Here is a 23,087-nt window from a genome sequence, read left to right as displayed (position 1 = left end):
TTAACATTAGGGAGTAGATGTTGTTTGAAAAATTTACTTTCGTAACCAGATGAGTGATGTAATAAAACTAGCTTTATAAGAAAATTAATCTGTCAGAGAGAATCAGAGATTGGAACTAGAGAGTGAAACTCAAAAGCTATCATAAATATATATAGCTATGGCATCCTGAGAAGCTCAGAACGAATGTGGTTTTAGTGGAGATGGAAAGAAAGGAAGTGAATATGAACTATATTTCAGAGGGATATTTAATAAGAAGCAATATAATATTAAAAGCATGGAGCTGGTTTGCTTGAATTTGGATCCAGTTCTACCAGATACCAGTTGTATAACATGAGCAAGTTGCTTTGCCTCCCTAAACTTCAGCTCCTAACATCATCACATCATCATGGGAGTTGTTATGATGGTTATAGAAATCAATTCACATAAGGCACTTAGAATAATGTCCGGCACATGCTTAGTATTCAGTGTCTAAGCTTCCTATGTGTTAGAGATAATATTTTCACTCTGAATAGTGAGAGGAAAAATAAAGTCCTAAGAGAGAGAACTTAAGAGTTTTAAAACACTGAGAGGAGAAAAAACTTAGAATTCAATGGAATAACATAAATCCAGGCCCTAGTTCATAATCAGAATAAACCAGATTTGTCCTGGAGATGGTGAAGCCAGGCTGCTCCTCTGACATACTTTGGACATGAGAGACCAGTCCTTGGAGAGGAACATTATGCTTGGAAGGGTGGAGGGACTGCACAAGAGAGGAAGTCCCTGAATGGAATGAAGTGACTGAGGTAATGAGATAGATGTGTTGGAGTCAATGACTTTGGCTCAGAATAGATCAGAGTTCAGAGCTGTTGTACACAGGACTACTATGAGTCCCAAGTGACTCAACAGCACATAACAACAACAACTTTCCTTACATGAAACTAAATGAGATAAATGATAGTAAGAGATTACTTCTGTTGTTGTGGTTCTGGGGCATGAGAACCAGGTAGTGATTTAAACAATTTGTCCAAAACAGTAAATAAGGAACCAGAATTCAGATTCATTTGTCAGGGAGCTCTGGTGATCTAGTGGCAAGAAATTGTGGTTCGAATCCACCAGATGCTCCACTGGAGAATGAGGGGTAATCTCCTTCTTTGCCAGTCAGATCCAAATAGACAGTACACAACAACAACAACAATCACAAAAAACAGCTCATTTTTCTGATTCCTAAACCCATACTTATAATCACTGCACTGCAAACTTCAGAAGGCAGTGCTAATATAAAATTTTAACTGAAAACAGTAGTCTGTGGACATTAGAACAATCATTCCAAATAATCTTCCTTCAGATGCTATCTATGCTCATTTGAGGATCACTTCTTGGTCCTCAGTTGTCTGTTCCACATCACTTCCCTATTGAGAACTGTTCTTTAAAGCTCTCTACAGTCTTTCAGATACTAGGTATCTTTTGTGTGACTTTTCAGGCCCTTGGTAATCAGGCCCAAACCCTTTCTCCCTTGAATCCTTGAATCTTTCTGTTCTCTCCCTTTTCTCAGGCAACTCTCTTGGTTTGGGATAGTAATCTTGTAACATTCTTCCTCCATGACTTAGCTCAAAACACATACGTTTAAGACTTTTGCTAAGCCTTTCACCTATCCTCAAATTACTTTTTTTTTCTATAATTATATTTTATTACTTTTCATAAACATTTACAGAGATTTTGGGCTTCCACTCATTCATTGTTGCACTATTCTCTCTACCCTCCTCCCAGTTTGTTCTTGTCCAAATGCCACAGTGCTTGTCAAAGCCAGTTCTGATTAATCTTCTTTTTGTCAGTGTATCCTTTGCCATTCCCTATCACTCCTCCCTGAGAGAGACTTCACCCTGAGTCATAAGGAAAAGGGGATGGCGTATTCTCTTAGCTACTTCCTGCTGAAAAGGGACGCTGTGGGTTTCAGGGTGAAGATCTTCTCTCACTACTCTAAAGGGCCCCTTTGGCAGTAGGAAACACCATCCTCAAATTACTGAACGCCTATCACAGTTTTCACCTCAAAGTGTTGGGTTTTTCTCTAGAACTGTCTCACTTTGAAATAAAATGTCAAGCTTTATTTCCTCCTTGAAATAAAAACTCACACTGAGCTTCAGTTGTGTCTAGGAGGTGAGGTTATAGTAGTAAACCAAACCATCATTGTCCTTAAAGTAACTTTCTGGAGCTATACCTATACCTTCCTTTTTTTAAAAAAATAATTTATTATTTTGTGTGTGTGTGTGTGTGTGTACCATCGAATAGGATCTGAGTGATACGGGGGAGATTTTCCCTCCTTTTCCAGCAGAGCATCTGGTGGATTTGATCCGCCTGCCTCTGAGATTGCAGTGCGGCTTCTTGCCACTAAACCACCAGAGCTCCCTGGAACTGTACTTTTCTTTGACAAACACTAGATGAGAAACTAAAATACCTAAGAGAACAGATCTTTGTTAAACGTTTTTATGGAGGTAGAGTAGGATTTTTGTTGTTGTTGATTGTTGTCTCTCTAGCACTTAGGACAGTTGTTAGGAGCCGTCCAGTGGACTCAGCGACCCTATGAACAATAGATCAGAACCTTGCCTCACCATTAGCCAGTCTCACCATCTCTGATACAATTGAGCCTATTGTTACAACCACTGTGTCAACTCATCAGGTTGAAGGTGGTCTTTCTTTCTGACCTTCCATCTTTTCAAGCATGATGTCTTTTCCCTCCTGACAACATACCCAAAATACGTGAGCAAAACTTTATTTTACCTCCTTGCCTCTAAAGAGTATCTTCGTTGAATATAGCTGGTGCTCAATAAATATTTAAAGAACGGATGCACAATTGAATGAATACAGACACAAACATTTTAATCCCATAGTTCATAAGTACTTAATAAATGAGTTAAATTTCCAAAGCTTCCAAATACGAGTAACCCAATTGGAAGCTAAGGAGGGGCGTGGGCTATGGGGCAGGGGGCGTGTCTGACCCGAGTTTGCCTCATAGAGCATGCGCACTCTTCACAGAAGGTGATGAAGAAAATTTCGGAGGGAGCGGTTGCGTAGGAGCAGGTTCTGATTGGCTACTTTCCGACCGCGAGGGACAGTGTCTAGTCGTCGCCAAGTAAACAGGGCAGGGTAGGGGCGGGGCCAAATAGGTCTCGCGACTTGGTTGGCCAGACAGGGGGTGGGGAGTGCCACGGATTGGTCCCGGCCACGAGCTCAGCTGTCTGGAGAGCGCCGGGTCCCGGAGCCCGCGGCCTAAGGGATGGACGAGACAAGTCCACTGGTGTCCCCCGAGCGGGCCCAACCCCCGGACTATACCTTCCCGTCGGGCTCGGGCGCTCACTTTCCGCAGGTGCCAGGGGGCGCGGTCCGAGTGCCAGCGTCGGCAGGTTCGGTCCCTTCTCCGCCAAGTTCCCCGGGCCACGACCGGGAGCGGCAGCCTCTGCTGGACCGGGCCCGGGGCTCGGCGGCCCAGTGTCAGACCCAGACCGTGGCGGCGCAGGCCCAAGCTCTGGCTGCCCAGGCCGCGGCGGCGGCGCATGCCGCACAGGCCCACCGCGAGCGGAATGAGTTCCCCGAGGACCCCGAGTTCGAGGCGGTGGTGCGGCAGGCCGAGCTGGCCATTGAGCGCGGCATCTTCCCGGAGCGCATCTACCAAGGCTCCAGCGGAAGCTACTTCGTAAAGGACCCTCAGGGGGTGAGAGCCCGGGTGGGCACGATCACTGCGGGCGTCGGGCAGGGTGGGGTTCACGGGGTCGGTGCTGATGAGTTAGAGCAGCGTACAGGCTGAAGGAGGAGGAGTTAAAGGGCTGCGAAAGAGAGAAAGTTCTCTGTACAGCACCCCGGCAGGACGATGGGGTGCTGTTGAGGACTGGCGATGGGGAAGCTCAGGGGAGTGAAGAAATAAATCAGAACCATCAGGGTGGGGAAGAGTGAGCGGAAAAAGAAAAGAGGAAATTGACCAGATACAGAGAGAGGGCCATTGGTGTGATGGGACAATCGCCTCTAGGCAGAGCTGCGCTGGGAGATTTCTAGTAGATTCCTTAGCTCTAAACGACCGAGACCACTACTCTGTCATTGTTACCCTTTTTGGAGCGAATCCGTGTGTCCCTGTGCATAGAGGAGGACCAGTGAGCCATGGGGTCTCCAGGGATTGCGCCCCAGCCTGTGTTGGTGATGCTTTCTGTCTCTTGCCACTGTCCCGGGTCCTTGGCAGACTGTTGAGGATAAGAGTGGGTGGATTCGTCAGTTTCATCTGCCCTGGAAGCGGCTGCCCTGATTATTGCTCACTTCTTCTGGGAAATGATTCAAATCCTTTTTAAGGGTTCCTCATAGAATGTGGCATTTTAGATACATGGACTGTCAGCTGCTTTTTACTTTAATTTCTCTCTCCCCCAGGACCTTCAGCAGTTTTGCTTTTTGAGCCAGTCAGACCAGTGTTTGCTGACCTTTATTTTGTCCCCTTCGTGTGTGTATAAAGGGGGAAGGGAGAGGATGGAACATGGAGTAAGCTGAAAAAAATTAATCTTTATCCTTTTGATAATCATAGAAGAGTTTAAGGCACTTGAATCAAGCCAGATTCAGATCCAAACCAAGCTACCCCGGAAGAACAAAACCGAGCCCAAAGCAGTTGAGTGACTCATTGCAGTTCTATAGGACAGAGCAGACCTGCTCCAGAGGGTTTCCAAAGTTGCAGTTTACAAGCCGACTGCCACATCTTTATCCTGTGAACCAGCTAGTGAACGTGAACCTCTCACCTTTTGGATAACAACTGAGTGCTTATGCCACAAGGGCTTCTGTTAGAAGAACAATGGGTCAAAAAATGATCCAGTCTTTTATTCCTTATCGAAGTTCTCAGTTGTGCCAGACTGGTTTACTGGGAGGGGAAAAAAAAATCATTATAAAATCATGGGTGCAAAAATTCCCTTATACTTTCCCTGCATCTGTCCTGTATTAACTTTTAAATTAGTGATGTGGGAAATCTCCACCCATGCCATATACAACCTCTGAAAACCCCCTGGAGCATCAGCTGATTTGGTTCTGACTGGCTGGCACATAATAATCACAGCATCATCCAGAGTTGCCCGGATGGCCTGTGACTTAGATCGCATGACCAGGTTCATTGCATGATCTCCTTATTTTACCACATGTTGAGCCATTCCTTGGTTATCATCAGGAACCAGAGAACATTTTTGCCATCACTTCAGTTAGCACAAACTGAGTTGGGAAACATTTCAAAAATAGTCTTTACAGGGGATAGATAGTAAGATTGTCCTTTAAGATGAAGCAGTGAGTTTAATGGAGAGGTCAAAAGGGGAACTATTACTTCTAGGAGCAAGGAAAGAGGGGTGTCAAAAGGTCTGAATGTTAGCAAGCTGATTCCATTTCTTCTTCTTTTTGAGAATTATTTGATGTCAGACGAGCCTAAGGTTATCTTTGATAGGAGCAGGTACAGAGGAAGATTTTTGTTTTTCTGTCAGGAGACCATTACAGCTCTGTTGGAAGTATGTCAGGTCAGCTGAGATGGGATCTGATGCTCTGACAGGTGGAAGTAATATGATCCTGCTATTCTACCTGGTAGGTAAGGCCCTACCACCTTCAGTGCATTGACCACAAGAAACATATCGACCGTGGATATGTTTCTCAGTGGTTTACAAAATCTTAAACTCTAACATTTCTTAGGTGTTATCCTTTCGTAGAGGAAAAATCAAAACATAGGTGACCTGACAAAGCTTACTAATGTAAGCATCCGGCTGCTGCTGAGGAATAATTTTATTGCGATCAGAAGGCCACTTGCTAAATGGCTGTTGGTGGGTGGTGCTGGCCCACAGACTCACTTGAACTCTCATTTTTGGTACCACGACAAATGTATTTACACCCATTCCTTAATTATTGGCATGGTAATGTACCAAAGACTGCTAGGTCATTATGCAAAAATCAGTGATATGTGAAAATGGGCCTAGTTATTTTTGTCCATAAGCATACAGCATGTACTATAAGTGGAACACTGTCATCACAAGAACTTTGAGAAATGGGGACTTTTGAGTGGGACTTGCTTTCACTTTCTAATAATCAGATGATAATGTGCACAATAAGCAGCCCAAGAAATCTCAGAAATAAAAAAATTTCAGTGGGCCTTAAGTGCCCCATCACTCTCGGATGGATGTCATTAATATGTAGAATAATGGGATAGTAGATTTTTTTTCACTCAGTGAGGTTTACTTTTATTGGAAATAAGAAATGTTGAGTAAGGAAATAGTTGGTGAGTGACGTGTATTTGTTTTATCCAGTAGGTGCTTAGGGAGCGTTGGTGGCATAGTCTACATTATGTTGCACTCTAACCCCAAGGTGGTGTCTCTCTGGTAGTGGGAACCCACTATTGGCTTTGTAGGAGAAAGATGGGCAGTCTCCTCCCAGGTGATTTACAGCTTCAGAAAACCTGCTACAAGGTCAGTTAGGAGTTGGTTTCGACTCAACAGTAATGAGGGGTTTCTGGGTAACAGATAATTCCATAGAGTCTGCCTCTAAGTCACAGCAAAGTAGAACTCCTCTATGAAATTTTCTTACCTGTAATCTTTATGGAAGCACTCTGCCTTTCTTCTGTGGAGTCAGTACATGGACTTGAACAGCTAACCCCTGGGCCAGTAACAAAATGCAAGCCACTTTTGCCAGAACTCCAAGTTATTTGCCAAGGTGTTGGAACTGGCTCCTAACTGACCCTTCGTTTGGTGTCTGAGGTTGTAAATCCCATGGGAAGAGATTACCCATTTTTTCTCCCTTGGAACCACTGGTGGTTTTGAACCAGAGAGGCACAACCTTTGGGTTAGCAGTTCAGTTCCCATGGGCTGCACCACCAGAACTCTCTCCCTGTATGTGAGGTACTATTTTAAATGCTTCACAAATAACAACTTATTTAATATTCTTAGCCACCTTCTGGGCACTATTCTCATTTCTATCTCGCAGGTGATTACCCTGAGATACAGAAGAATGTAATCAGTTTACAGCTGTTTCACACAGACAGTAAGTGGTAGGAATAGGATTTGAACCCACGTGTTGACTAGACTTCATGTACCTAAGCATTCTGCTGCTGCTGTCTATTAGTTGGTCATACGAATTTCTGGTTTCTCTTTTTTCTACTGCATCGGTTACAAATGTATTTGACTATATGTGACAGAAAATCTAAAATCAAAAAGGTTTTGATGAAAATTTGTTTATGGCTCATATAAAGGAATTTTACAGTCTTCTTCTGACTGGCTGGGAATTTCACTTGATTCAGGATGCAGGTTCCTTCTTTTCAGCTCTTCAGCCCTCCTTATCATGTGATTTCTACCTCATGATCCTTGATGACTATTTAAACTTCAGGCATCATGCCTGTTGTTCATTGATTTGGAAGAAGAAAGGATATGCTTTCTCTCATTCCTTTAGCTACACTTTCTAGAAATTGCACCAGATCCTTCTGCTTTGTTCCCATTGACTGGAATTAGCAGTGGCAGCTGATAACCACAGTATGTCATGCTCAGCTGAAAAATTAAAGGTCCTGTGTCCAAGAAAGAAGAACAGAGATTGGGGAAAACCAGCAGTTTTTGCACTGGCCACTTTGGGGAGTTTCTGTTTCCCAATTTAGGATGGTTTCGAGCTCAGAATAAGCAAGTAGGAACTTGAGATGGAAAATGTAAGATTAGTAGTCATGGTGGAGAGTGCTCAGATTGTTCCTCCTCACAGCCCTGCACCTGAAGTCTGTCTTAGTTATCGAGTGCTGCTATAACAGATATACCCAAAGTGGGGGTCTTTAACAAACACATTTATTCTCTCTCACAGTTTAGGAGTCTAGAAGTTCACATTCAGGGCACCAGCTCTAAGGGAAGGCTTTTTTCTTCTCTCTCTTTGACATTCGTGGGCCTGAGGTTTCTTGGAGATTTCTGTGTCTTGGCATCAGTCCTCTGGGTCTAGAAGGTGCAGAGATTTCATTCACATCCAAAGGACAGGCTCTGCCGCTGGCTTTTCTTTCTTGATGGCACTAAGGTAGGTCATTGGATAATGTGATGTGGATGAAGAGTATTGAACGCGGACTGCCAAAAGAACAAACATAACTGTGTTAAAGGAAGTTCTGTTGTTCATTGAGTCACTATGAGTCATCATCAGTGACTCCTGACAACATCCATGGCTCCTAACAACAACAAGAACAATTGATGTTTTACGCGCTTCAAAAGTTTAAAGACACACTGCCCATGTTTATGGAGACATTGCCCATGTGTTCTGGGAATTTACTAAAATGTTAAAATTGTATAACATATACAAATACAGCTTTCATCAGTGATTTTCAGCCTTTTTTAAAAAATTGGTTTTCATTCAATAATTCATTTACATGGTGTTTCCTGCATGTACATTGTATTTTATATAATCTTTCATTTATATTGTGTTTCATCTAATCATTCATATACATTGTATTTCAGATAATTGATTACTATTGATTTAGAACTCCTATTTACCTTGACTTTTCTAGTCCCCATTCAGTCTTTACTATTCTTTCACTACCACCCCAAATCTGCCCACTAAAACCTGCTATCCTAGTGATTTCTACCCTTCCCCTTTTTCCATCCTCATTCCCCTTTCGCTTTCCCCTTCTGGACATTTATCCACATCTTGCTAGTTACCTTCTATTTTATAAAATTGGTCTTATGCAATGTTTGTCCTTATGAGACTGAGTTCACTTAGCATAATGATCTCTAGACTCTCCCATGTCATGCAATATTTTACAAAATCAATATTCCTTAGTGCTCCATATATTCCATTGCTAGCCTTTTAAAAATACTTCATCCACCGAGAGTTTGCCATGAAAATGGAAGAGTATTTCTTTGTACATATTTAAAATATAACATTATGTTGTAATATTGACTATATTTCTTCTAACTACCTGTGCCTTTCAAAGTTTTACTGAAATGTTAAAATTGGAAGTTAAAATTACTAAATTAAATGAAAGTTAAAATTTTACTAAAATTTTAAATTGTATTATCATATACAAATATAGGTCTTGAAGTTTTAACCATCTTCCCATTGTTAACAGGAACTGTCCCAACTTACATGTTATAATAATGAATGAGACAGATAAGATTAATAACAGTGGAGTAGGAAAAGAGATACAGATTATGCTATTGTCACTTTGACCTCCATATTTTGAATAGCCCCACCTCTCCTTTTTTCTAAATAAGACTTCTCTGCTTAAAAATGGCTAGATTAAGGACTTCTATTTCTCTGTAATCTCTCTCTAATGCAGCATTTTAAAATGTGAAGTCCAGCCACCCCCTGGATATCCTGATACCCTTTTAGGGCTATACAGAAATAAAAATTATTTTTAAAATAATGCAAAGATTTTATTTACCAGTTTCTCTCTTTTTTTATGATATGCATGGATGTATGATGTAGGATACATGATATATGATATTGAAGCATATTTAATACACAGGCAAATGTGAGAATACAACTGTCTTTTATTAAACTAGACCCTGGAGATTTATAAAAATGTAAACCAAGGTCATTCTCTTCATTAAAAATTATTTTAGAAAATAATTCTTTTTCCTAAAAATGTCATATATGCTCACCTTTTAATTTTAAGTGAATTAATAAATAGGTTGATGTTTTCTATTTCTAATATAGCATCTAATATTGCCATTTCTAATACAGCAAATAAAGATTTCACCTATGTAAACAAAGCTTGGTTTTTAAAAAATGTTTAGTTTTTAAAAGTATAAAAAGATTGTGCAACCAAAAAGTTTTTCTTTTATTTTGTTACTTTTGTGTGTGTGTACCGTCAAATCAGATCTGACTGGTACAGGAGGAAATTGCCCCTCCTTCCCCGATGCAACCAAAAAGTTTGAGAACTGTTAGTCTAGTCAGTTGAAAGGTACCACACTTGATGTTTACCAAATTTTTTAAAACACTGCTTCACTAAAGGTGATTTTTGCATATTATATTCAGTACAATGTGAGTAATGTGCTTGAATTGTTAGATTATTAGTTTCTCAAGGAAAAAGAACACTTTCAGCACAAAAGAGGTCCCTTTTCCTCCTTTTGGCTGCTGGGCAGATCCAGCAAGCCCTTTGCACTTCATGTTTCAGAAATCGCTTGTCCTGACCTCAGCCAGTAAAAGGCCTCCTGCTTCCTGTCTTCTTCCATTTTTATCCCCAACATCAAGCACTTGTGCTCCTTAGCTTCTCACTTCTTTTGTTAAAAGAGGGACTTAGAAGTAGGTGTTTCTAAAAAAAGTTTTAAAATATTAGCACCAAACAGAGGCTGCCCCTGAATCTAACAAAGGAATTGAAAGTATCTTAAAGAAGAGAGAGTGCTGAGACAAATCAGGCCGTAGTCATTTCTGTCACAGCCATATCCCATCAGTGTCCATCTATTTGAGTGCTTTTGGAGTTTATTCCTTTTGAATGATTATTCCTTTCCCCCCTCTTATCTATTAAAATTCTTTTAGGTGAAAAATAAACACCACAAAACATACACCCTTTCAATGATTCCTACATAGAGAATTGAGTGACATTCATTATTCTTCAGATTGTGCCACCTTCATCAGTCTTTTCCAAACTATTTCCTGTAACGTGAACTCATTGCCCCCGTTAGCTTCTCATCTATCCTTCTGAGATGTTATTGTCAATTTGATCACATAGAGGTTAACACTCTTTAACAATATAATCCAGCTATTTCTTCTAGTTAAGCTGACCAGTGTATCAGAACCACCAAAAAGAATTGCTGTGAGTGAAGTGCAGCCCTTTGGACCCAGAGCTGCTGCTAGGGGAAGCGTCTTGACGGTGAGCAAGACTAAGACGCATGGAGATCTTCAGGGAATGCTGGGCCTTCAGATGCTGAAGGAAACAAGGACTTCCCTCCAGAACTGACACACAGAGAACCTTTTTCTAGAGCTAGCTCCCTGAATTTGAACTTCTTACTTCCTAAACAGTCAGAGAATACATTTATTTGTTAAAGCCATCCAGCCCATTTGCAGTATCTCTGATACAGCAGTACTAGATAATGAAGATTGTTTGCTTTTACCATGCTTATTCAGTCTGTATAGTGAACATAATCCAAGAAGTTTGTCTGAACCAAGAAGAACATGACATCAGAATTAAAGGAGGATTCATTAACTACTTGTGATGTGCAAGTGATTTATGAGAATTTGAAATGTGATGACATAGTATTGCTCACTGAAAAGGAAGACAATTTGAAGACCTCCTTTATTACATTTGAACATGAAGAGAACAAAAATCCTCAAAACTATCATTAAGCAATATTAAGACAAACAGAAGTTGTCAAGAAATTAATTTTATTTGGGTCCACAATCAGTGTCATTTTTTTTACTTTCCTTTCTTGTGCCGTCAAATTGTTTCTGACTGGCACAGGAAGAGATTACTCCTCTTCCAGCAGAGTATCTGGTAGATTTGAACCTTGGGACTTTAGGATTACAGCACAACTTCTTGCCACTAGGCCATCAGAGATCCCTCCACAGTGTTGCTGAAGTAGCCATCAAAGAGCCAAGCACTGGATTGTACTGGACATATCTGCAAAAGGCCTCCTTAAAATGCTGAAAAGCAAGGATGTTACTTTCAGGAGTAATGTGCACCTGACCCAAGCCATGGTATTTACAATAACTTCCTGTGTATGTGAAAGTTGAACAGTAAGGAAGACTACAGGTTTGATGCCTTTGAATTATGGTGTGGCACACATACTGTCAAAAGAATAAACAAATCTGTGTTGGACGAAGTGTAGCCAGAATGCAGCTTTGCAGCAGTGATAGTCAGACTTCGTGTCACATACTTTGGGCATCAGGAGGTTATCACATACTTTGGATTATCAGGAGGGGCCAGTCCTGGGAGAAGGAAAAGTAGAGAGTCAGCAGAAAAGAAGCCCAACTTCACTGAGACGGATTGGCAGTGACTGCAGCAATGGGCTTAAGCACAGCAGTCATTATGAGGTTGGTGCAGGACCAGCCCTTATTTATTTGTTGTGCATAGAGTCATTATAAAAGAGGAACAGCTTGATGGCACCTAAGCACAATAACATTACTTGGTTTAAAGATTATTTCAGGGAATAGTTTTGTCTCAAAGTTTAAAAATTTCTTTGAGGTAGCTCCAGTGACCTATTGGATAATGAATTGTATTGCATAAAGAATTGTATTGCCAGCCCAAAGGCAGGTGGTTCAGATCCACCAGCTACTCCAAGGGAGAAGAATAGATAATCTCCTCTTGTGTCTGAAAACCGACTGGAGTGTCAGCTCTGAGTTGGTTCTGACCCGATGGCACATTACAACAGTAGTTACAGGGAGAGTATAGCCTTCGTGCTCCACAAAGTCGGGATTCCATGAGAATTTCTCATTTTGCTCCTAATTTCCCCACTTTTGGTATTCTTGATTGTTCTGTAGAATGTATGATCTTTAGTTCTTCTATCCTCTTGGCAATAAAGGCAGCTATTTATGGAGGCAAATAGATGTATAATTCATTTCCTCCGTTGATCCCTGCCCTGCCTTCTTGTGCTCTGAGCAAATCTTGATCAGTGGTACCTTGAATGGTTGCCCCCATGCTTTTTAGACCCCAGACATTGTGCATTGAACTAGGGAGACAGAACCAAAGCACCCGAATCAATATTAGGATGCTTGGCTGGACTGTCTCAAACCATGAGCAAAGCCAGTGAGAGTATTCATGCTCATTGAGTAATGCAACTGTTCCTATGAAGGGAACATTCAGACTCAAAACTCAGAGTTGGTTCCAGCTTGGAAACTGGGTTTCCAAGGTTATAAATGATAACTGAAAGGAGACTGCCCATCTTTTTCCCGAGAAAGCTGCTTGTGGATTCGAACTGCTAGAAAAACATTAGGGCAGAGGCTGTTGGAGGTCTGTATCTTGGAAACTTAAAGAGTTCATGCATCCTGTGCAAAGTAGGGTTTGAATGGAGTTTTACAAGATTGAATAGAATTGAGACCTAAACTTAGCTCTTAGCTCTGCAGTTACATCTATCTGTCCCTTTCTCTCAGTGGTTACCAAGAGGTGACGTGGATGGACTTTCATCTCCCCAAATAGCAGTGTCAGTAAAAACTGCCTGCTATACAGATAATAGCTCTAAGACAGGGCCCCCTTCTCTCCATCTACAGATTGCCAGCTCTGATTAAGCCTGCCTGCTATAGACATTCTAGTATCCTCATGTTTCCTCCATCCTTCCCACCCTGCCATTCCCCCCTCCACCCAATCCAATCATCTTTAGTGAAAGCCCTCTAATGCTGTGTGAGGTTTTAATAACTGTAATTACTAATGCTTTTAGATTGATGAATTATTTCTTATAGGAGGGGGGAAAAATCTGAAGTTTGAAAGGCTCATCTATAAATGACACTTGCCTGCAATCTTTATCTCACTTTCTGCTTTCTTTAAGCGAGAGTATTTTTGTCTCCCCTGTGGTATTGTTCCGCCCTTGCTGGTAGGAAGAATGTCCTGAGGGAGAAAGATGGCCAGTCTCCTCATTTACAGTCAATGGAAACCTGCTGGATGGTCAGATGTGTGTTGGTTCCAACTCGATGATAATGATGTTTGGGGGGTTATTTTGAGCTTACTGTTTTCCCTATTGTGCCTCAGTTGAATAGACTCTAGGTGGTGAGGTAGCTTGTGTACAGTTACAGTGGGCTTGTCAGCCATTCTCCTGTGTGGCAAAACTGTCTATTTCTGTGGTGTTGCTAGAGCCTACTGATGAGCAGAGGCCAGAAGATAGTTAACTTTGACCTCTTGCTTACTTCTTCTTTTATTGTCTCCGACACACCTACCCCCATTACCCCAGTCACTGAATCAATCTGTCTCATCCAGGGTCTTCCTCTCCTGCACTGTCTCTCCACCCTCCTACACATGACGTCCCTCTCCAGGGACTGATCCCTCCTTGCAACATGTCCAAAGTATGTCAGACAAAGCTTCAGAATCCTTGCCTCCAAGGAGCAGCAAACTTCTTTAGATAAAAAAAAATTCTTCTGAAGACTTATGATGATAGAAACGTTTGCATTTTCCTTTACCAGTATATATAGGTCAGTTTATTTGTCTTTAAGAATAAGTTCATTCTTGAGAAAAGTGAAACAATGAATGACTGGAAACTCTATGTCTCTGTAAACTTTCATTAAAATTAATTTTTAAAAAATTAAGAAGGGAATGTAAACAAAAAAAAGAATAAGTTTGTTCTTTTTGCAGAGAAGATGGGTGTTCAGGTTTTTTCTTGCCCTCTCAGATCTTTCTGATGCTTCTGAAAGAGCCAGCTTCAAGATTAACCCATTATTGTCTTAAGACATGCACCTGGCCGATTCCTAATGACGGTTATTGCTAGGTGTCATCATGTAAGCTATGATCCATGCGACCTTCTGTACAGCAGATGTCTGGGCCTGTGCCATTGTCACAATCCCTGCTGTTTAAGCCTATTTTTGCAGTCATTCTGTCAATCTATTTTGTAAATACCCTTCATTTCTCCTGTAGACCCTCTACTCTTCCAAGCACTATATTCTTTTCCAAGTACTGGCACCTCCTGTTTACATGTTCAAAGCATGTGAGATGAAGTCTTAAATCCTTGCTTCTGAGAAGCACTCTGGCTACACTTTTGCCAGGACAGATTGATTTGTTCCTTTGGCAGCCCATTGTATATTCAGTATTCTTCACCATCGCCACATTTGAAAGGCATCAATTAAGTGTATGTTTTCTGCTGTGACTTGCCCTTCAGGAAGTGACACCCACAGAAAATATCCTATGACCCAGACTAGTTGTTGGGTGAGGATAGATGGAGAGTCATATGATATGAAGATGAATCACTTTGCTTATTTGCTGTTCTTTCTTTGATCCATCATCTTGGGAACTGGAGGGAATGAAATACATTTAAGACACACAGTGGCTGGTTGACCTGGAAAGGAAGCCTTTATAAAGGAAGACCATAGTTGTAGGCTGCAGCATAACCCCAAGTTTCCAAGGACATTGGAGCATTAAGGTACTATCAGCTAGAGAAGGTGGATTTCATCTTTATGATATCTCATGTGCTGGTCTCCTGCCTGTCAGAGTTACTTGAGCTAGAAGAAGAAGAATCAATGCTTTTATCCCTTGGAGCTGTGATACTGGAGAAGAGTATTGAATACACCATGGACTGCTAAGAGAACAAACAGGTTAGTCCTGGAGAGGATGAAACCAGACTGTTCCTTGGCGGCTAGGATTCTGAAGCTCCATCTGACATACTTCAGGCATGTTGCAAAGAGGGACCAGTCCTTGGAGAGGCACATCATACTTAAAAGGCTGGGGGGACAAGTACAAGAGAAGACGACCCTGGATGAGATAGACTGACTGGGTGAGTGGGGTAATGGGGGTAGGTGTGTCAGAGACAATGAAATTGGCTCAAGATAGAACAGGGTTCAGAGTTGTACGTATAGTGTCGCTTTGAGTCGGAGTTGACTCATAATGATAACACACAGTAACAACAGACTTGTTGCAAACTCTCCTGATTTGCTTTTTCTCCCTGATTGCTGTCCTAATTTGTCATTCCTAGCTTTTTCCCCCCACATAGGATCATTTTTTTCTTTTTTAATTTATTATTAATTTCAATGAAAATTTACAGAGACCTTGGATTACCATTCATTCATTGTTGCACTTTTCTCCCCTCCCAACCCTCCTCCCTAGTACACTACCCTATTGGAAAAGTAAAAGAAAAATTCTTACATTGTTTTACAGTCCCTCCCCCCAGGTCTACTCCACTATGCAGCCTTCACTCAGGACTCCTGTCATGACAAAAACACCTAATCACATATCCCTTTTAAACAGTTTTCACCCTCATCTGTTTCAATGCAATATACATTATGGAACCCATCTTTCTGAGTCTTCCCCCAACCCTGATGTCAGTCCTGCTTTACAGCAGTGGCACCATGTAGTATTTGTCCTTTTGTGGCTGAGATACTTCACTCAGCATAATGTCCACCAGGGTCACCCATTTTGAATAATACTGCATGAGTTCCTTGTTTTTCAATGCAGCATAGTATTCCATTGTGTGACTATACCACAGCTTCTCTATATTCCTGTTGTTGTTGTTGTTGTTGTTATGTGCCCTTGAGTCGCCTGCGACTCATAGCGACCCTATGTACAACAGCCCTAAACTCCGCTCTGTCCTGTGCCATTCGCACTGTCTCCGACACTCCCATCCCAATTATCCCAGTCACTGAATCAATCCACCTCATAGAGGGCCGTCCTCTTCTGCGCCGCCCCTCCACCTTCCCAAGCATGATGTCCCTCTCCAAGGACCGGTCTCTCCTCACAACATGTCCAAAGTATGTTAGATGAGCCTCAGAATCCTTGCCTCCAAGGAGCCACCCGGTTTAACCCTTTCCAGGACAAATCTGTTTGTTTTCCTAGCAGTCCATGGTATTCTCAGTACTCTTCTCCAGCACCACAGCTCAAAGGCATCAATTCTCCTTCTATCCTCCCTGGTCATTGTCCAACTCTCTGATGCATAACAAGTGATTGCGAAGACCTAGCTTTTTTAAATTCCAAAGTCTTGTCAACCCTCAGGGATAGATTAGTAAGACCGATAATCAGTCATTGATTAAAAGAATTTTCTTAACCTTCTTCCATAATACCCTTTTAAGTTTGCTTTCATTTGCTAATTTTTCAGTCTCTTAAATAACTGATTCAGAGCAGTCATGTGTACATTTGTATTTCTTGGGAGCATGGAGCTTTGGTGGCATAGTGGCAAGAAGCTGTGCTGCAAGCCCAAAGGCACAGGGTTCAAGGCCACCAGCTTCTCCCTGGGAGAAAGATGGGCTATCTCCCCCCATGTAGTTAACTGTCCCTAAAACTCATCAGGGGATCAGCTGTGGGTCAGCTCTGACTATGTGGTAAACAGCAACAACAATAATAATCTGGGGATCTGGGATTTGATAGTATTATGATGCACCAGATAAAGTACTGTAGTATAAATGGGGCAACACACACCTCCCCCATGTAAGCCACTACTAGGTACATGAATTCTTTCCTATTTTTTAAATGATTACTTTATAGAGGCTTTCATATATATCAGTGCAATGCTATACTGTATCTGGGAGGGCTGGAAGTAGCATTGAATTGAAGTAAGATTTTGGCCAGTATCTCAAGATCTGCCAGAAATAGTTTCTAGTTCTTGCTTCTTGAAATGTATAATTTACTTTACTTTTTAGACACACTAAGTTAGATGTATATTTATAATTAATATACAAAGGGAGCTCTGGTGCTCTAGCGGTAAAAAAACTACGCAGCAATCCTGAAGGCTCGTGGTTTGAATCCATCAGCTGCTCCATGGGAGAAGGATGGGAAGTCTCCTCCCGTGCAGTTTATTGCTTCTGAAAACCCACTGGAGGGTCAGCTGTGGATCAGTTCTGAGTCAGGGCACACAACAGCATTAAGTGAGAAGGAGGTACTGACATGAGTGAAGAGAGGTGAAGAGGAGTGAGGCAACTGGAAGAACAAGGAGGCTTGGGCCTTCTTAGGTCACAGCTGTTTCCCGCAGTGGTCTCTTGGCTATGCTTGTGCACTAGTGCCTTTGCCTTACCAGCTAGAGAGAATCCTAGTCTGATTGAGGATTGTCTGATGACCTTTCCTTTCTTTTTAGATTCTTGTTCACTTCCTCTTGGAGCTACTTTATTCAGCTTGGTGTTCACGTCCCTTCTTCTCTTGTCTCTGTAGAAGATCATTGCTGTCTTCAAACCGAAGAATGAAGAACCATATGGGCACCTTAATCCCAAGTGGACCAAGTGGCTGCAGAAACTGTGCTGTCCCTGCTGCTTTGGCCGTGATTGCCTTGTCCTCAACCAGGGCTATCTCTCTGAGGCAGGAGCCAGCCTGGTGGACCAAAAACTGGAACTCAACATTGTGCCCCGTACAAAGGTAAGTGACTTATCTCCAGGAAGCCTTATTTCCGGGCCAGAGTTTCACAGAGACCTAAGCCTCCGTACCTGTTAATGGGAGTACTAAGGCCGGCGAGAGCTATTTATGTCACATCTGAGGGTCTTAACTTTTTTTCTTTTGAGGGAGAAGAAGATTGGGTTTATGATTTGTTCACCTGATGAAAGTGATCCTTGGAAAGATACATAGAGCCTCTGATACTCAGCGCCTTTAGATCCTGTGAAACTCCAAGCTAATTAGAGATATATTTTCACTAGGCACTATCTTGGACTTGTGTGTCAGTTCAGCAGATACAGTCTAGAGTGAACTAATTTATTTCAACGAAACATCAAAGTAAGATTCTAGAAAGGGCAACTGGTTAGATTCTAGGATGGGCCACTGGTTAGATGGAAGATCTAGTCAGAGCCGCTACAAAGAACTGACATGGAATTCTCTCCATCTGTCGCTGTTTGAACAGACTAAGATAGGAATCATGTTTCCAGGTGTGTTTTTTGGTTTGTTTTTTTTTTTTTTTTAGTTTTGCTTTCCGGGTACATTTTCTAGTCAAAACCAATGTTTCCAGGTTTGGAATCTTAACTTTATATGCTTAACTGGATATGAATACTATAGACTCAGTTGAAGTTGTTTGAACAATCCTATTCCCTGGAACCTATGTTTAAAAAAGAATTAAGTTGTATTCAGTTTGAGGAAATTTACTGATCACCAGGTTAAGGACCCCCTGCACTGCATACAAGGGCATAACCTTCATCCACAGGACTTTCCAAGGATTGTGAGGGAAAGAAATCAAGTGATCTGCGTATGGACCTTTTTATTTATTTAGTTCCCCTTCCCCCCTTTCTGTTTGTGTACTGTCAAATCAGATCTGACTAGCACAGGAGCTTTTCCCTCCTCCTCCTCCAGTGGAGCATCTTGTGGATTGAACCTTGTGCCTTAGGGTGTGCAGCACAGCTTCTTGCCACTCGGCCACCAGAGCTCCCTCCATATGGACCTTTAACAACACACTACATAAGGATATCTTCAGTCATGACTTAAGTAGAGCCCTGATGTGGTGCCCTAAGGCTGTAAGGGCATCTTCGTATCTCTAAATAAATGTCTTGGTCTTGACTCTCTTTGAAAATCTGAAGTCTCCAGAAAAAAATAGGCATATTTACCATCATTGTTCTACATATGAGTTCATGGTCGAGTGGCTGTTTGACTCACAGTTGAAATCATAGTTGACCCTCTGAGAACTATGGTCTCTAGATTTAAATCCTCTGTTTGGGGTTTTTGCAGTGTGTGAAGGCAGAGAAATTGATAGCAATTTCCCTTCAAACCTTGTCCCTTCACCAGGAGTTTTAAAAGAGAATGTGATTTAGTACATGTTTAATTCTGTTTACTTCTTTGTCACTAAACTCTCAATAATAAATCAACTAGTTGGTAAGTTTATAGAAGTGAGGGACCATTTCTTGACATCTTATTTTCCTGCTCTTAGTGCTTCGCAAAGTATTGTACTCTTAGTGCAGTAGGTACCAGGTGAATCACTGAATGTCAGATCATGAGAAGCAATACCAGAAGTCCCCAGCATTAGATCTGTGGAAAGTGCTTTCTTGGGCTCGTCGCTCCCATTGGATTTCTGATTTCACCATTTGGTCTTGATGCTCATTCTTTCCCTTAGTGGTTGATTTTTTTTTCCCTTCTGTCCAAGCAGGTTATTAAAACAGCACACGTGGGGTATCTTGTATGATAATTAGCATTCCTGAGATCTTGCCTAACCTGAAATCCTCCTGTTGGGCCACTCCTCGACTCCAGAAAGCTTGAAGTATTCTTGGGTCACTCCTAGACTCCGGAAAGCTGTAAAATACTCTTTGTTCTTCACACTGTAATTTCCTTACTTTGCTAGTTAGATCTCAGACCACAGTCCTTGGTAATGTGCCTGCCTGCCCTGACCCAACTTCTGGAGTAGGAATGCAGTGCCTCTGAATTAGAGGACTGGCATTTGAATTATGGTTTAGCTTTTCATTTGGGTGAACATAAGCAAGTCATTGAATCTCTCCTATGATTTGTTTCCTCACTGTCAAAACTAGGAATATAACTAGTTCCTGTTTTATAGAGTGACCATCAGTAATACATGTGGATAATACATGGATAGCACCATCTCCAGCACAATATAGATGCTTCAGTCCCTTTCTTCTCCATCTCTGGGCTTCCACTCATCCTATTGTTGTTGTGTACCATTAAGTCAGAACCGAACCATAGCTGACCCTCTGGAGTTTTCAGGAGAGGAGATTCCCTATCCTTCTCCCTCTTTTACCCTATTAATGGACCTTAATGAGACCTGAGGATCTTTTGCCTCAAAAAGTGAGCAAGAGCAAAAACATTGTCTTCTGTGAGACCAAGATAACACAGAACTTTTCAACTTAAGGTTCAGCTGCTGTAGGATAATAAGGGAAGTCTGTGTCTTCTCTGCCTCCCCCACCCTCGTGATTCTGTCCACTTGGTCACAACATCTGACACTGGAAAAGAGACTCTTGCAGTGGAACTTCAAATATTGTTGTTGTTATGTGCCAGAAAGTTGCAGCCAACTCATGGCTGAGAATCTCCAGTGGGTTTTTGGAGACTGTAAATCACACAGAAGGAGATTGCCCATCTTTCTTCCTTGGAGCAGCTGGTGGATTTGAACTGTGTGTCTTTGGGTTGACAGCACAACTCTTTACCCACTAGGCCACCAGAGCTCCCATTGAGAAGGAGAAAGCTATCTCTCCTCTGCCTCTCCCACCCTCTTGACAGGGTCTATCTAGTTGATCAGAGCATCTGACATTGGAAACTGGGCTCTCTTTTCAGCTGTTGTTGTTGTTATGTGCTGTCGAGTTGCTTGTGACTCATAGCGACCCTCTGTACAGGAGGTGTAAACCCTGCTCTAGCCTGTGCCAACCTCACCATCTCTGACACTCTCATTCCCACCACCCGAATCACAGAATTGATCCATCTCATCGAGGGTCTTCCTCTCCTGTGCTGTCATGCCACTCTCCCAAACATGTCCCCCTCCAAGGACTTGTTCCTCCTTGCAACATGCCCAAAGTATGTCAGATGAAGCTTCGGAATCCTTGACTCCAAGGAGCAGCCTAGCTTCACCCTCTCCAGGACAAACCTGTTTGTTCTCCTAGCAGTCCATGGTATATTCAACACATATTCAAAGGCATCAATTCTCTTTCTATCATCTCTAGTCACTGTCCAACTCTCCAATGTATAGCATGTAATTGTGAAGACTATAATCAGGCACACCTTAGTCTCCAGCCTGACGTCATTGCTCTTCAGTGTTCGTGAGAGGTCCCCGTCAGCTGACTTTCCCAAGCAGTTTGTCTACTGACTTCCTGGTTGCTGGTACCAAGAGTGTTGACTGTGGAGCCAAGGCTCTAATTTTTAACTTGCAAACTATCTTTGCTGTTTGTCCTTATGAGGTTCTAGTTTATGATAGTTACATTTCATATAAAGGAAAAGTGATTTGTTATAGAAAGTCATCAAAAGTAAATCTAGTTGGGAAAAGGGTAGTTTATAGTATGCATTGATTTGAGAGAAGCTAGGATTTTTTCTGTGGAAAACGTCAAGGTAGACTTAGAAAAGTGCTTTCTTCCTTCTTCAATGGCAATTTTCTGATTTCTAAGGTGGAGTGCCTACCGCATCTCTCTGCACTTCCATTTTAGGACTCTGGTGACATAGATGGGTGGGTGAAAGTTACCAAGATCATTACCCTGATGGTTCTTGGGCACAGTAATTGAAGGTGTTTTGGGGTCATTTGCAACACATAGTGACACACAGTACTCACTCAGTTCCTGCTGGAATTTTTAAATGTCTGAGAAGATAAGGAAGATTGATGACTATCTAGCTGTTCTCTGCCATAGTGATTGGATCCTTTAAACTTGATTCTAACCTGGATATCTCTTCTCTCTACTATAGGTAGTATACCTGGCCAGTGAAACCTTCAACTACAGTGCCATTGACCGAGTGAAGTCCAGAGGCAAGCGGCTTGCGCTGGAGAAAGTGCCAAAAGTTGGACAGCGGTTTAATCGCATTGGGCTCCCGCCAAAGGTACAGATTGAGGCTCCGAAACTATATGGCTTATCAGAAGTGGCACGGGATAATTTGTAGTGACGCAGTAGCCCACATGGTGAAGCGAGATGCCTGCAGACTCATACGTGGAGTGTGAGTAGCCTGTTGAGATGCCCGACATCATCACTTCTCTCAGATCTGAGATTTGGGGCGACATCCTCCAGGGTCGAATACCCTGCCTTTCTCATGTTATTCCTCTGAGCCAGTTAGGTGGGCTTCGGGGATTAGTATAGGTAATGACTGTCACACCCTTTTTTCTGTCTTTACAAGAAAAGGAAGGAGTAAAGACTTTGAAATCATTGCTCTCCTATGATATGAACTCCACAGGGCCTTTGAGAGAGCTGGCTTACTCCTGGAGTCGTAGGGAAATAACCTTTGCTCCTAACTCTTGGTTCCAGGTTGGTTCATTCCAGCTCTTTGTTGAAAACTACAAAGATGCAGACTATTGGCTGCGACGTTTTGAAGCAGAACCACTCCCTGAGAACACTAACCGGCAACTCCTGCTGCAGTTTGAGCGGTTGGTGGTGCTAGATTACATCATCCGCAACACTGGTGAGCGAGCAGCTGTGGTGGTCCCTTTGTCTGGGCCAGACTGGAAGCTTGGGGGAAGAAGGCCTGGAGGCTTGCAGGGTTTGAGAATGAATCAGTGTCTTACCAGGATGAGTTTTTATAAATCACTGAGTTGTAAGGGTCGTTCACATTTTGGGGAGGATCTCAGAATACTTTTCTCATTTCCAGACACATTTAAGTGTTCTTATCAAAGGCGATAAGGCCTAGAGCAAGGATTTGTATTTATCTCATCATCTTTCCTGGTCCCAGGTAGAAGACACTTGGCTTTGGCTCCTCTAGAGCTCCAGGAAGGATACTCTTCTGGATCTCTAGTCATTCTTTATATTGTTGTTGTTATGTGCCTTCGAATTGGATTGAAAGGGACAGGATAAGATTGCCCCTTCTTCTCAAGCAGAGGATCTGGTAGATTTGAACCACAGGCCTTCAGGATTGCAGCGTAGCTTCTTGCTACTAGGCCACCAGAGCTCCCTTTGGATCTGTAGTCATTCTTTTTTTTTTTTTTCTATAATTATATTTT

General features: G+C 42.1%; 1 protein-coding gene across 1 annotated transcript in view; it reads left to right on the top strand.

Annotated features, from left to right (window-relative positions):
• Positions 1 to 3,221: 3,221 nt before the first annotated feature.
• PI4K2A (phosphatidylinositol 4-kinase type 2 alpha) overlaps positions 3,222 to 23,087 on the top strand; it is a 33,209-nt gene continuing 13,343 nt past the window's right edge. The window contains exons 1-4 of the mRNA XM_006880059.1: positions 3,222 to 3,685; positions 17,696 to 17,896; positions 21,848 to 21,979; positions 22,399 to 22,552. Of these exons, the coding sequence (XP_006880121.1) occupies positions 3,251 to 3,685; positions 17,696 to 17,896; positions 21,848 to 21,979; positions 22,399 to 22,552 (922 nt within the window). The 5' untranslated portion in view covers positions 3,222 to 3,250. The remainder of the gene's footprint in view (positions 3,686 to 17,695; positions 17,897 to 21,847; positions 21,980 to 22,398; positions 22,553 to 23,087) is intronic.

This window comes from Elephantulus edwardii, unplaced genomic scaffold, assembly GCF_000299155.1.
Source record: "Elephantulus edwardii isolate Elephantulus edwardi_28Jun2011 unplaced genomic scaffold, EleEdw1.0 scaffold00006, whole genome shotgun sequence".
Taxonomy (NCBI): domain Eukaryota; kingdom Metazoa; phylum Chordata; class Mammalia; order Macroscelidea; family Macroscelididae; genus Elephantulus; species Elephantulus edwardii.
Note: the sequence above shows the minus strand (reverse complement) of the source record. Positions and strands in the feature narration are given on the sequence as shown.